The 16,254-nt window shown below is 39.8% G+C and overlaps 1 protein-coding gene across 4 annotated transcripts in view; it reads right to left on the bottom strand.

Annotated features, from left to right (window-relative positions):
• Positions 1-1,776: 1,776 nt before the first annotated feature.
• Positions 1,777-16,254, bottom strand: part of fam219aa (family with sequence similarity 219 member Aa) — a 68,411-nt gene continuing 53,933 nt past the window's right edge. For 2 of the 4 annotated variants that reach the window (XM_055632282.1, XM_055632291.1), the window contains exons 4-6: positions 15,157-15,237; positions 12,514-12,568; positions 1,777-6,444 (exon numbers count right to left, since the gene is read on the bottom strand). In XM_055632282.1, coding sequence (XP_055488257.1) covers positions 6,289-6,444; positions 12,514-12,568; positions 15,157-15,237 — 292 coding nt within the window. In that variant the 3' untranslated portion in view covers positions 1,777-6,288. The remainder of the gene's footprint in view (positions 6,445-12,513; positions 12,569-15,156; positions 15,238-16,254) is intronic. The other 2 variants (XM_055632299.1, XM_055632307.1) reach the window with 1 other exon arrangement.

The following is a 16,254-nucleotide window of genomic DNA, read 5'->3' as shown; positions in this document are numbered from 1 at the left end:
TTTAAATTCGGGAGAGCTCTTGGAATTAACTCATACCGTGGGACAGGGCTTTAAATTTGCAGATGACACTAAAATCGGTCATCGCCTGTGAAAATGGCAATCAAAATTACAGCAAGATCTTGATTAGCTGAGCAAGTGGGCTGAGTAATGACTAATGTATGTAGATAAGGGTATTGCATTTTGGAAAGTTAAACCTGGGCAGAACCTTCAGTGAATGGTAGATTGTGTACTACACGACTCAGGTAAAGAAATTGCTTCTAAATTTCCTTCATGGTGCCTTCAAACAATGAAACTTTTTATTATTAATAAAAATACCAGCAATACAAGGTTGCACATGTACACCTTTATTGATATGTTACACTACAATGACAATGATCCATGTCAAATACTGCATTGTAAATGTTAAAAAAAGTATAGACATTCCTATTTTCAAAAGTCAAATAAATCTTAGAATACTTGATAATAAATAAAAATTACATTGAACTAAACATTTAAGGCATCATCTAATTGCAAAATAAGTTGAATGCAAATTGCAATTATGAGCTTTCAAAAAGAGCTTGGAAAGCCAAAACCAAATATCCTCCTTTCCAAACAAGTTATTCTGAAGCAAATGTAAACAGATAATGGCCACAATATGTGGGATTCACAGCTTCCACTTGCGATGCTTCAATTAACATTAAACCACATGTCTTTAAACAATGTGTAGTGCAGGGCTATTCAGTCTTGAAAGTCTTTTAAAACTATGGTTATTTAATGTAACAAAGCATTGGACTTGAGTTTAATTCCCACCCATTTTGGAAACCAGAATTTTTTTTGTCATGGCTAGATATCTGGTGGCATGAGATAGGAAATCAATTATATCACAATCAAACACAGGAAGAACAAAATCACACTGCTAATAACAAACACAGACTAATCTTAGCGACATTCTTCAAAATAATATTTTTATATAGACTGCAAATTCAGGAAAATATCTTCTCACAAACTTCCTGTTCAGTCAAAATGTGAGCAATAAAATGTTGCATTTATTTCTATCACATAAGGTGCCAGACAAATAACGGATCAAAAATCTCAGGCTAGTTTACTTGCTCAAATACTGCTCAACTTTGCAAAGCACCATTTGGCCTTTCAAATTGTTGCTTCTTTAAGGATTAATATCAGATAATTTGTTGCCATTTTTAAGAAACAAATAAATACAGACACACAACTTTGGCTGCACTGCGCCACATTTCTGCCTAATAAAGAGAATAAAGAGTTTTTGTTTAAACATACACACACACACACACACACACATATATATATATATATATATATATATATATATATATATATAAACACACGCACACACACTCATATATATATATATATATATATAACAAACAATTGAAAATCTGAAATAAACAGAACACTGGTGACAGACAGAATATTCATCAATTGCTGAAAAGAGAATGAACAGATTGAAAGGCAAATATTGAGACCTCAACAATACCCCCAAAATCTGAAATTGTTGGGTAATGATTTTAATTTTGGCACAGATTAAATTGTCCATTAACTAAATGATATACATATTTTATACATTTTTGGAAAAATTGTGATGTTTTGGAGTTTTAAACAGGTACAAAAAACCAATCATTTTCCATATTGTGGGGAATTCCACTGTTAACTTTTTATTTTATAATATATAAGTCTGTGTAGCATAGTTAACATTAACAAAATTTAATTATTTCAAATTTTCCCATTGTGAATGTATTTAAACCTCAATTTTCCATATGTGGGAATTGCACACTTTTATTTTAAATATATAAGTCTGTGCGTTGAAACAATTTAATTATTTCAAATTTCCCGTTGAACGTTCAACTTAATGTAAACTTCATATTTTAAAGAAAAAAGGGTGGAAACATGCCTAATCCAGGAGACTGGGGGGAGGGGGGGAGAACGGAGATTTCATAGGAGCATGAGGTGTAACCTATTTTATTTTACACATAGGGTGGGAGGTATATAGACCAAGCTGGCAGAGGTGATGGTTGAGGCAAGGACTATCACAACATTAAATAAATATTTGCAGGTGCATGGATAGGATAGGTTTAGACAAATATGGACCAAACACAGGCAGGTGGGACTAGTGTAGATCCATCTGTTGGTCATAAGGGAAGGTTAGGGAGATAAGGACATTTTCCATGCAGGCAGAGTAGCTGAAGGTGCTTTCACTGAGAAGTGGGCAAAAGGACAAAGGTGAAGGATCAAGGCATCAATTCGAGGGCAGAGAGGCCCCAAGGATATGACGTGCCTGGGAATAACTAAATCATAAAATGAGGATTAAGCGGTATATTGGAGAACCCACATAAATCAGTGAATAGGGGATAGGAATGTGACCAAAACCTTTGATGGGGAAATGGACAATACACTTATTTGGGTAAATGAACCTTTTGTAGAGCATGAGAGACAGGAGAACACAGAATTGAACAGGGCTGGATGATGTATTGTTTTGATAGATCTCTTGGAGAATGTTAAAAGTAGCACAGAAGATAACTATGAAATTATCCAAAGTACAGTTCAAATCTGGAATGATAGTTGAGTGGTAGCAACTTAATAAAGGACTGAAGTATAATAAACACAAAACAATATAGAAAAGGAGTAAAGAAAGTAGATTTGGGACTGGAGCATAAAGTTTAAACATGCTGAAGAATAGATAAAGCATGAAACTATGTGAAGCAGTTATAGCCAAGAGTTATAGACCAAGAGTGCTGGTATTAATAAGATGGTGATTTGTTGTCATTAATTCTGTATATCCAGCACATAGGAAGGATGCTTGAAAAGTGAAAGCTTTGCCAGAGGGGAAAAAAGTAGGTTTCCATATATTAAAAAGTTTAGAAAGTGATGTGTTAGCATTATGAACTAGAATGCAGATAATATGACTAATTAATTTTAATGCACTATGTACAAAACGCTTGTTGTGGAAACAATGGGAAAGCAGATTCCAGAACAGGTTTTGAAAATTAAAGATATCTGAAATGTACATAAAAAATAATAAATATAAAAGGGCAACTAAATAATACTAATCAATACCTCGTTGATGTATGTCACATGGATGGCTATAGTTCGCCTTACAGATGGAATATCACAAAGAGAATGATGGCAAAATCAAACTTATACAAAGAATATTGAACTCAAAATGTTTCACTGCAGCATTGATAAGGATAATAGATAAGGAAATGAACATGCAGTTGAAAAGACAATGTAAAAATGGATGTATAAAAAGGGCAACAGGTCTGAAGCCAGGTTCCAACCTAAAACATAATCTGTCCATTCCCTCCACAGCCTGAACATCACAGTGTTTTTCTCAAGATTTTAGCATCTGCAATTCCTTGCATCTCTAACAGCACAAGCTTAGTGTTTTACAAACTTTAATTTTGCACAATAAGACTAATATTCCATTCTGTTGCAATTTTCTATAAATTTTAAAAGAAAAGGAGAGTCTGATAGGGAAAGCCTCTTAATTATGAAATATTAATCTGTTAATAACAAGGCTTGCATTTTCAGAATTTCTGTAATTTCAGATTTTCAATGTACATTTATGTTTTGCAACAAAATAGAACATTTCTTAAAGGTAAGATTAATTTGAAATGGTCAAATTTACATTGCAAAGATAAACAGTGCTCCTCAAATACTAATTGATATTTCAATAAGATCACAAGACTAAACAAAAATCCAACATATAGCGAACATTTATATATTAAAATGAGTGTGTGCAACAGGATCATATTTATTGGAATAAGGTGTTCTGTTAACCTGAAGCTTTAATGAAGAGCAGCAGCTGCCTGGAAGGCATAGATCAAATAATTTAGACAAATCTGTTTGCATGGAAATATTAGCGCAGAACACGTGCATACCAGAACATTTACAATACAACATTGTGATATTGAAACAATTAGCATAATTCATTTCTCAGAAATATCTTGAAAGGGGGAGGTGGGGTGAGGGAAAGACATTTATCAATAATCTCCATTTGATCCACTGGGACAACATCCAAAATATAGATAACTTCTCTAAACTACCTATTAATTTGGACAAATTGTATTGGCTTACATATAATAAAACCTTAGTTTAAATGTATCAAAGTTTCTTTATTCTAGTGTTAACATCAACTCAGAATTTCTCTTTGCACTAGTATCTACCCAAGCTGGGCAGAAGCACATTATTCCTCTAATTCTGGTCCAACTCAAAATACAGAGGCAATATGGATAAAATATATTAACGCTTAGTTTTTTTAAAGTACATATACATAAATATATTAAAGTGGTTAGCAACCATGAGCTTTAAGAAATACTTTAGACTAGATTCACTGCTCAATTATGTAATTCCTTATTCTGATTGAAGTACCTGCACTGAAGAAATGTGAAATGTAAAAATTAGGAATCTTTACCTTTTATGCCAGGGTTCATGAAACTTATACCAGAATAGTTCTAAAGTTTTAACAGCGGGGATGTATGGTCATCTTGTCGGGACAGATTTTAATTTACTTTCATTGCAAACGTTTGGACTTGTTCAGGCTGGTCAAATGAAGTGGGTTGGTAAGGGACCATGTTCCCTTAATAAGTGAATATGACTTCTATCACCCAAACCATGTTGACAGTCCACAAAGCTGCCACAAACCTACATCTGTGCACATCTCATTCTCAAGAGTAGACTGGGAACCTTCAAGTTATACATTTTTCCTCAATAGAGAATTACAGTCATAAAGCACAGGCCCTTTGTTTCAACTCATCCATCTTGAACTTATTCTGCAATGATTAGAACCTAACCAGCCTAGTGCAAGCTTACCTTATTACTGAACTGTTGGTTATAAACAACCGGAATACAAGATCTAAACCACATTCCAGGTAAATATTCCCAGAATTCTAAGAAATAAAAGCTTAAGTAACTGGCAAATAACTATAACCAACCATCCCTGTAATTTTTATTATCTTCTTACATGCAGAAATAAAAAAAAAATACACCCCAGCATGATTTCCCTAATCCTGCATCTACACTGCCTTTTGCACCTTTACCCATTTTTTAAATATTTACAAGTAAACCAGCAATAAATCATTCACTTAACAGATTTTATCAAGACAATTTTAACTGAAAGGCTAAAACTTTTTTTTTAGTTTATTCAATTTTGGGATTTGGGCATTATTGACAAGCCATCATTTACTTCCCATTGCTACCTGCCTGTGAAAAAGTGTTGGGCCACCTTCATGAGCCACTGTAGCCCTTGTGGAGAAGGTAGTTTCACATGCTGCTAGATATGTTGTTCCAGGATTTAGACCTAATGATGAAACAACAGTGATACATTCCACCCCATCCCATTTCGAGTTAGAACGATATGTAATTAGGAGGTAAACATACACATAGTGTTCCCATGCACCTGAATATCTTGTCCTCAGAGGTCATGGCTTGGCAGGTGCTGTTACAACTTGTCACCTCTAAACAGCATTACGCACAACCACCTGCCTTCCACTCCAATTTCCTGCTGACAAATCAAATATGTTCTATAACATTATATGTCCCCTGCACCTAGAAAGTGTTTTGCATGTACCTTCCTTGCATGATATTTTTCTGTGAATGAGTGACCCACCAACAGAAATAAAATCTCCATTATTTCATTATATTTAGAAAAAAAGGTTTAAAAACAAATATGATTTAATGTTTACAGTAGCAGTCAAAAAAATGAGTGCACCATAAAAAAAATAATAATTCTGGTTTTACCCTTGAAAACCCGGGTAAAACATTGTAAAATCTTCAACACATGAGATCTATTGTTTTCGAATTCTGAATGTTAATGTAAAAGTCATAAACCTGAAATAGAGGCAATGTGATTGTTTAAAAAAAAGGTTGGCCAGTTTTCAGTTCAAACTGGCTTCAAATAGAATGGTAAGCATGAAGTAATGCCCTTCAAATAACAAAGTTATTTTAGTAGACACAAGAACAGTTGGATTTTGCTTTCCATTCTTGACAGAGCTTTTAATCATGCTGCAGCATTGTTCCATTTCTTCCCTCCCCCCACCTTTGGCCTGAAGCAGGGACAAAACAAAAATAATCTGGGTTACACGATACAATTACCGCCGAGCATTAGGATTAATTGTTACCTTCTATTACACACAAATTCAACACTGCATTCACGTCCACTTATGAATGCCAAAATGATGGTCTGCTCTTTTTTGAAACACGGACACAAAGTGCATGTCCTACCATAGGAGGAAGCAATGGCTGTTATTTTTACGATTAAAGTGGAACGTGCCAGTCACATTATTGAACATTGCAGGTGGTGGAAGTGGCCTGGCAGCACATGCAGGTAGCGTTCACTGATTTGGGGGGAATAAGATCCAAGTCTTCATCGTCCGGAATCTCATCTAACCGATACCCATCTTTTAGGAGTTGGATATTCAAGTCTTGGTTAATCTGCTGCAGAGACAAAAGAGTCATGAACTTGGTTGGGATTTTCTTGTGTATTCCGAAATACTACAGGTGCACAACCTTTTATCCGAAAGCCTTGGGACCAGACACTTGTCGGATTTCGGACATTTTCGGATTTCAGAATGGAAGATTTTTAGCGTAGATTAGGTAGGTAGCGCGGGCGGCTTGAAAAGTCTGGAGCAGCTACCTCCTCCCCGGAGACCGGGAGAATCATTGCATAAATGTTAGTCAGTTAGTTTGGAGGGATTTTATGTGGTGGTGGTGGTGTAGGGTGAAGGGGGAAACTTTAATTCTTAGTCCCCTACCTACCTGGTCGGCGACTCCCAACCTCGCGGAGCTGGGGGCTCCGTCCGGCCGCGGGCGGCGCCAGTTGTAGCTCCGACGCCGGCAAATCTACCCCTGGCTGGGAGGCGCTCCAAATCCAGTGCGGGCAATGCCTTACCGGGTCGCCGTGCGGCAAGCTCCGGAGCGCTGTGGCCGCCTTCTTCCAACATCGCGGAGCGTCGCTGGATTTGGAGCCGCGGAGCTGGGGGCTCCGTCCGGCCGCGGGCGGCGCCGGTTGGAGCTCCGACCCCGGCAACTCTACCCCTGGCTGCGCGGCTCCAAATCCAGCGACGCTCCGCGATGTTGTGTGTCGGCGGCCACAGCGCTCCGGAGCTTGCCGCACGGCGACCCGGTAAGGCATTGCCCGCACCCCGCTGGTGCGGAGCTGGGGCGTCCGGCCGCGGGCCGCGCTGGATTTGGAGCGCCTCGCAGCCAGGGGTAGAGTTGCCGGGGTCGGAGCTACAACTGGCGCCGCCCGCGGCCCCACCGGCCACAGCGCTGCGGAGCTTACTGCACAGCGACCCGGTAAGGCATTGACCGCTCCCCGCCTCTCCGACCAGGTAGGGGACTAAGAATTAAAGTTTACCCCTTCACCCCCCTTCACATAAAAGCCCTCCGAACTAACTGACTAACATTTAAGCAATGATTTACAGATGTTTAAGCGTCTCCCGGTCTCCAGGGAGGAGGCAGCCGCTACAGTAGTACAGACCTGGGTTGACCGTGGGTCGTTTTGGGTCAGGTTTGGCGCCAAACGCGAGCTTTGGTGCGCAGACGACATCTGGAAAAAATGGCCGGTTTTCGGAGCTTTTCGGTTTCTGGAACACCGGATAAAAGGTTGTGCACCTGTATACCTTTTATGATATGTAACTAAACTAACAAACACTATGTACTAGAAAGCTATTTAGTTAAAACAAAATGATTAATTTATTGTCTACTATGCAGCTAAGGTAGTGATATTGCATTCACAAATAAAATAAACAATGCTTAAAGTATCTTTTCTTCACATAGTGCCTAAACGTGGGAGAGCAATGAAGCTACATAATGAAGAGCAAATCAACAATCTGAAATTGATGCTATGTAAACATGACTGACAAATCAGAAATGTTGCATGTGAAGAAAGATTCCCATGAGAAAACATAAACCCAAACTGTTAGAGAAACTCAGCGGGTCAGACAGTATCCATAGAAGGAAATGGACAGATTAGGACCTTTCTTTAGACTGATGACCCATTTCTTCTCTGTCCACTTCTTTCCAGGGTACTTAAGGAAGTGGCTCTAGAAATTGTGGATGCATTGGTGATCATTTTCCAATGTTCTATAGATTCAGGATCAGTTCCTGTGGATTGTAGGGTAGCTAACGATCTCACACTTTTTAAGAAAGGCGGGAGAGAGAAAACGGAATTATAAACCAGTTAGCCTAACATCGGTGGTGGGGAATATGCTGGAATCAATTATAAAAAATGAAATAGCAGCACATTTGGATAGCAGTAACAGGATCGGTCCGAGTCAGCATGGATTTACGAAGGGGAAATCATGCTTGACTAATCCTCTGGAATCTTTTGAGGATGTAACCAGGAAAATGGACAAGGGAGAGCCAGCGGATGTAGCGTACCCGGACTGTCAGAAAGCCTTTGATAAGGTCCCACGTAGGAGATTAGTGGACAAAATTAGAGCACATGGTATTAGGGATAGGGTATTGACGTGGATAGAAAACTGGTTGGCAGAAATGAAACAATGAGTAGGGATTAACGGATCCCTTTCAGAATGTCAGGCAGTGACAAGTGTGGTACCGCAAGGCTCGGTGCTGGGACTGCAGCTATTTACAATATACATCAATGATTTAGTTGAAGGGATTCAAAGTAACATTAGCAAATGTGCAGATGACACAAAGCTGGGTGGTAGTGTGAACTGTGAGGAAGATGCTAGGAGGATGCAGGTGACTTGGACAGGTTGGGTGGGTGGGCAGATGCATGGCAGATGCAGTTTAATGTGGATGTGAGGTTATCCACTTTGGTGGCAAAAACAGGAATGCAGATTATTATCTGAATGGTATCAAGTTGGGAAAAGGGAAAGTACAAAGAGATATGGGGGTTCTTGTTCACTATTCACTGAAAGTAAGCATGCTGGTACAGCAGGCAGTGAAGGAAGCTAATGGCATGTTGGCCTTCAGAACAAGAGGAGTTGAGAACAGAAGCAAAGAGGTCCTTCTGCAGATGTACAGGGCTCTACTAAGACCACACGTGCAGTATTGTGTGTAGTTGTGGTCTCCAAATGTGAGGAAGCACATTCTTACTATTGAGGGAGTACAACGTAGGTTCACAAGGTTAATTCCCGGGATGGCGGGACTGTCATATGTTGATAGAATGGAGCGGCGGGGCATGTATACTCTGGAATTTAGAAGAATGAGAGGGGATCTTATTGAAACATATAAGATTATTAAGGGTTTGGACACGCTAGACAGGAAACATGTACCCGATGTTGGGGGAGTCCAGAATCGGAGACCACAGTTTAAAAATAAGGGGTAGGCCATTTAGAACGGAGACAAAAAACTTTTTCACCCAGAGAGTTATGAATCTGTGGAATTCTCTGCCTCAGAAGGCTGTGGAGGCCAATTCTCTGGAGAGAGTTAGATCTAAAAGAGTTAGATCTCTTAAAGTTAGCAGTCAGGGGATATGATGAGAAGGCAGGAATGGGGTACTGAATGTGGATGATCAGCCATGATCACAGTGAATGGTGGCGCTGGCTCAAAGGGCCGAATGGCCTACTCCTGCACCTATGTCTATTGTATTTCTAAAGTAAACTAAACTAGTGGAAAATTTATTTTGTGAAAGGAACATTCTGTTTTTCAACGAAATAAATACCCAACACACTATTTCCTATTTGCAAAGGCTACTTTGCAACGTGGAAGGTGGAGCACTTCTGCATTTACATCTATGTCCTGGTATTCCTGACAAATGGACTTCATGTTTTCATAGCCATTCTGAATATTATTTCTCAATTTTGAATGACCAGAGATTCTTTTGAATTTGTGTGAAACTTGCACTTTTCTTGAGGGGGCTTTGAGTGCATGATATTTCAGGAGTCCAGTATCAGACTTGCAAAAATTGTGGCTTGCCCCCCATCAGGGCAACCTGTACTGTGGATAATGGCCTGGGAGACGATGCTGACATTGGTTCACATCATATCAGTGGAAATGGTGGATTTTTCAGAGACCTCTTCAATGCCTTGTGGTGCAGGCTGTAGAAGTCCAAAAGTTAGAAGCATATGAGAAAAGCAGGAATTACTGCTGCCCAATCAGCTTTGTGCTGTGTTTGAGGACACTTGCTGAAGACTATAGAAAATGTCATCATTGATGACTGTCGAGATATGGGACGCAGCCTATGTTTTCTAGTTTCTTCCTGGCTCCATATGTGCCTTCAGGGGCAAATGAAACAGGTTCTAGGCTAGGGCTTTATTATGTGTAGTAGAGAAGGGCGCAGCATAGTGATGCAGCGGTGGAGTTGCTGCATCGGTTGATCACCACCACCTTCTAAGTTAGGAATGCACAATATTGGCTTTCCCAGTGTCCCAAAAACTAAATTAAAAAAAAACTGTGTTGAAGGTAAATGTTTACAATTTCAGAAATAAAACATTTGAAAAATGGTTCCTATTAACAATGCAACACAGCAGCAGAAACCCGGTGCTGTCTGTACGGAGTTTGTAAGTTCTCCCTGTGACTGGGTGGCAGTGTGAACTGTGAGGAGGATGCTATGGGAATGCAGGGTGACTTGGACAGGTTGGGGGAGTGGGCAGATGCATGGCAGATTAAGTTTAATGCAGATAAATATGAGGTTATCCACTTTGGTAGCAAAAACAGGAAGGCAGGTTACTATCTAAATGGCATCAAGTTGGGAAAAGGGGAAGTACAACGAGATCTGGGGGTCCTTGTACATCAGTCTATGAAAGTAAGTATGCAGGTACAGCACGCAGTGAAGAAAGCGAATGGCATGTTGGCCTTTATAACAAGAGGAATCGAATATAGGAGCAAAGAGGTTCTTCTGCAGTTGTACAAAGCCCTAGTGAGACCACACCTGGAGTATTGTGTGCAGTTTTGGTCCCCTAATTTGAGGAAGGACATTCTTGCTATTGAGGGAGTGCAGCGTAGCTTTACAAGGCTAATTCCCGGGATGGCGGGACTGTCATATGCTGAGAGAATGGAGCAGCTGGGCTTGTACACTCTGGAGTTTAGAAGGATGAGAGGGAATCTCATTGAAACATATAAGATTGTTAAGGGCTTGGACATGCTAGAGGCAGGAAACATGTTCCCGATGTTGGGGGATTCCAGAACCAGGGGCCACAGTTTAAGAATAAGGATTAAGCCATTTAGAACGGAGACGAGGAAACACTTTTTCTCACAGAGAGTGGTGATTCTGTGAAATTCTCTGCCTCAGAGGGCGGTGGAGGCAGGTTCTCTGGATGCTTTCAAGAGAGAGCTAGATAGGGCTCTTAAAAATAGCAGTCGGGGGATATGGGGAGAAGGCAGGAACGGGGTACTGATTGGGGATGATCAGCCATGATCACATTGAATGGCGGTGCTGGCTCAAAGGGCCGAATGGCCTACTCCTGCACCTACTGTCTATTGTCTATTGACTGCGTGGTTTATCTTGGAAGTGCTGGTGCAGGATTACTAAAAGTTAATCTACAAGTCGAATCGGTAAAAAAGAAAGCAAACGCAATGCTAGCATTTACTTTGTGAGGGCTTGTATACAAAAGCAGGGATGTAATCCTGAGGCTCCATACGGCACTGGTCAGGCCGTCTTTGGAATATTGTGATCAATTTTGGGCACCATATCTGAGGGAGGATGTGCTGGCTTTGGAGAGGGTCCAGATAAGATTTACAAGAATAATCCCAGGAGTGAGTAGGTTAACATATGATGAGCGTTTGACGGCATTGGGCCTGTACTCACTGGAGTTTAGAAGAATGAGGGGGGGGTCTCATTGAAATGTACAGAATAGTGAAAGGCTTGGATAGAGTGGATGTGGAGAGGATGTTCCCACTAGTGGGAGAGTTTAGGACTAGAGGTCATAGCCTCAGAATTAAAAGACTTTCAGGAAAGGGATGTTGGAATTTCTTTAGAAAAAGAGTGGTGAATCTGTGGAATTCTTTGTCACAGAAGGCTGTTGAGGCCAAGTCAGTGGATATATTTAAGGCAGAGATAGATAGATTATTGATTAGCACGGGTGTCAGATAGTTATGGGTAGAAGGTAGGAAAATGGGGTTAGGAGGAAGAGAAAGATCAGCCATGATTGAATGGCAAAGTAGACTTGATGGGCCGAATGGCCTAATTCTGCTCCTATCACTTATGATCTCTGGGTGCTCTTGTTTCCTCCCACACACCAAAGACAACTGGTTTGTAGGTTAATTGACTTTGATAAGTTTGTAAATTGTCCCTTATCTGTTGGATAGTGCCAGTATACGGGGTAACTGCTGGTTGGCAGACTCGGTGGGCCGAAAAGCCTGTTTCCGTGCTGTATCTCTAAAGTTTAAATCTAAAGCAGGTTTGTTTGAGCCTTTGCTTTGCAGAATTTCACAATTCAGTGAATGAGTTAACAAAGATTACAGCCTGTACAACAACGTAGATAGTCTCAAAGATTAAACTAGAAACACAAGGATGAAATTTAGCAGAATTTATTGGTAATTACTTTTGTTAACATTTACCTTTCAATGAAATGATCGGTCATTACAATAACTCACCTCAGCTGAAGAATAGCCTGACGAAGAATACCGTGACACATCAAAGTCATCATCACTGCAATTACATAGAAATAAGCAAATTTATGTTTTCAAAAAAGTAATTATTTCCTCAATATATATTTTCGTTCAGCAGTTTATCTTTACGGCAAATAGTTACACAAAGACCAGTTTGACTTTTAAAAGCAACATTATATAGACACATAGACAATAGGTGCAGGAGTAGGCCATTCGGCCCTTGGAGCCAGCACCACCATTCAATGTGATCATGGCTGATCATCCACAATTAGTACTCCGTTCCTGCCTTCTCCCCATATCCCTTGATTCCGCTAGCCCCAGAATGCATCCAGTGAAACAGCCTCCACTGCCTTCTGAGGCAGAGAATTCCACAAATTCACAACTCTCTGGATGAAAATGTATTTCCTTATCTCAGTTCTAAATGGCCAACCCCTTATTCTTAAACTGTGGTCCCTGGTTCTGGACTCCCCCAACATCAGGAACACGTTTCCTACATCTAGCGTGTCCAATCCCGTAATAATTTTACATTACATAAAATAAATACAGACAAATACAGCTAGATGTCTTGAAATCTTAGCCAACAGTTTTATGAAGTTAAATTACTTTCATTAAAAAAAACTGAATGCTATGTTCATTTTTATGTGGAAACATTTGAGACACTTCTTTTATTTTTATATTTATTTATTCTAAAAATAGCTTTTCAATTTAGAGCTTGCAAAGATTTTTAGAACTAAAAATTTAGCTATAGATATGAACATGACATTATTCAATTTAGTTTAGCGATACAGGGTGAGAATCGGCCCTTTAGCCCACCAAGTTCACGCTGACCAAAGATCAGCCACAAACTACACATTCGGGGCAATTTTACAGACTGCAACTAACATAGAAATCTGCACACCTTTGGAATGTAGGAGAAGACCTGAGCACCCGGAGAAAACCCACCTGGCCAAAGGGAGAACATGCACATTCCGTACAGAGAGCACCTGGAGTCAGGATGCAACCCGGGTCTCTGGTGCTGTAATCTCTACCGCTCTTCCCACTATGCCGTCCAAATTAAATAGCCATGATCTCAAAACCAAGGAGGACAAGGGGAGGGGGTTCTTGAGAGTAAAATGTAGGTACCTGAAGTCTTACACTACCCTGACTGAAATATAATCACTGGCCATGGTCACTGGGTCTAAATTCTGGAACTTCCTCTCCAACAGGATGGTGAAGGTACTTTCACCAGAAGAAATGCAGTGTTTCAAAACAGCAGATCACCACCACCTTCTAAGTTAGGAATGCACAATTTTGGCCTTCCCAGTGTCCCAAAAACTAAATTAAAAAAAATGTGTTGAAGGTAAATGTTTACAATTTCAGAAATAAACCATTTGATAAATGGTTCCTATTAACAATGCAACACTTTGATAATGCGACCACTTGTACGAGGTAAGAAAAGGTAAAATACAGCCAGTTATATTGAAGGTGCTATAGATAACAATGACAAATGGCAATAACAATAGCAAACCTTTATGTTTGATCAAAATATATTTCCAATAATCAGTCTCTCTGGGGTTGAAACCAATTTATGATTCTTTAAAATAACTAATAAATCTATCCCTGGAATCAAGAAACTTGGCATAGTGGGAAATACCAGCATTGTGACAATGGCAGTGACCTTGGATGATGATTTTAATCTTACCAATGTTAAGTTGGAGAAAGTTGATTTGATGGATAGTTAACAGCTTCAGGTTCCTGGATGTGCATATCTTTGCAGTTCTGTCCTGGCCCCAGCAGATTGATGCACTCACCAATAAAGCTTACCTATGCTTTTATTTCCTTAGAAGACCAAGGAGATTTTGAATGTTGTTGAATACTCTATTGTAGGGAGCAATATATTGTAGGGAGCATACTGATTGCATCACAACCTGGTTCAATAATTCGAACACTCAGGAATGGAGTCTGCAGAAAGTGCTGGACATTGCCTGGTCCATCATGGGTATTGACCTTCCCACCATCTAAGCGGTTTACAGGAAGCAATGCTTCAAAAAGGCAGCTAATATCAAAGACCCACACCACCCTGGCCACACTCTCACACCGTGACCACAAACCTGCTTCAAGAGCAATGTCTTCCCAACCATCATGCTCTTGGACCACACTGCACAACTGCAACCTTATCTCAGCAATGATCTACTATGGACTTTTGGAGCATTACAGAGCATTTATTGTATTCTTGATATATTGTTTATTATTTGTTGCATTATTGCTTAAAAGGGCCTGAAAAGCTGCAGCAAGCAAGAATTTTATTGTTCTGTTCCCAGAATATGATACATTTGATCTCAAGGTTATAGTTTATTCAATACTAGATGTCAGATGAACAGGCAACTAAAGGAATGAGGGATGTGATGGAGCGCAGTACTGGGCATAAGTAGCTCAGTTGGAATCTTGAGGCAGGGTCTCAACTTGAAACATCATCTATCCCTTTGCCTCTCCAAATGCTGCTCGACCCACTGACTTCCTCCAGCAGTTTGTTTTTTTTTACACCAGATTCCAGCAACCACAGTCCAATTAACGAGAATAATAACAATGATTTTTTTCTATTAAAATCTAATTTTAGCAAATGATCAAAAAATAGTGAATACAACATACCTATCGGTGTCCAGAGCAACCAAAGGCTTTTCATCCGGGCTTTGATCTAGGGAGGAATATCCTTTATTTGGTACAACCAACCTGTCAAAAATTACCACAAATTAGTTATTATAAACCTTTTTTTTAAAATATATATAACTGCAAAGAATTCCACATTGTTAACATGTCATCTAAAGTCTGGTATTTATGTAGCTGTTTTCAGCTCTTTCTAATTAATGCAAAACCATTCAATTTTAAATAAATATTTTGGTATTACTTGAAATGTATTTAATTTGCAGAACTATAGAAAAGAACACTTGGACCATATCTGCAAATGTTGAGAAAGATCCATGCAGCTATCCAAATTTCCAATACTTAGTCTTTAACTCAGCCGGCCTTGGCTCTTAAGTCCACAACCAAGAATTGTTTAAATGTGACGATTGCATCTGCCTTTCCTACCCTACCTGGGAACGAGTTACAGGTTGCAAAATACCTTCAGGGTGAACAAAAAAAATTGTAATTTCCTCTTGAATCCTTCTATCATTTTAGAATTATACACACTGCTCTTTGATTCTTCTGCTAATGGATTCTGGTCATAGAGTCACAAGGTTATGTGATAGGAGCTGAATTAGGCCATTCGGCCCATCGTCTACTCTGCCATTCAATCATGGCTGATCTATCTCTCCCTCCTAACCCCATTCTCCTGCCTTCTCCCTATAAACCCTGACACCCGTACTAATCAAGAATCTATCTATCTTTGCCTTAATAAGATCCATTGATTTGGCCTCCACAGCCTTCTGTGGCAAAGAATTCCACAGATTCGCCCAAAGAAATTCCTCCTCATCTCCTTCCAAAAGGAACATCCTTTAATTCTAAGGCTCTGACCTCTGATCCCAGACTCTCCCACTAGTGGAAACATCCGCTCCACATCTACTCTATCCAACCCTTTCACTATTCAGTAAGATTCAATGAGGGTCATCCTTCTAAATGCCAATGAGTACAGGCCCAGTCAAACGCTCATCATATGTTAACCCACTCATTCCTGGAATCATTCTTGTAACCCTCTTCTGGACCCTCTCTGGAGCCAGCAGATCTCATCTTGGCTCCTCAATTTTATGC

Source organism: Leucoraja erinacea, chromosome 1 (genome assembly GCF_028641065.1).
Source record: "Leucoraja erinacea ecotype New England chromosome 1, Leri_hhj_1, whole genome shotgun sequence".
NCBI lineage: Eukaryota > Metazoa > Chordata > Chondrichthyes > Rajiformes > Rajidae > Leucoraja > Leucoraja erinaceus.
Note: the sequence above shows the minus strand (reverse complement) of the source record. Positions and strands in the feature narration are given on the sequence as shown.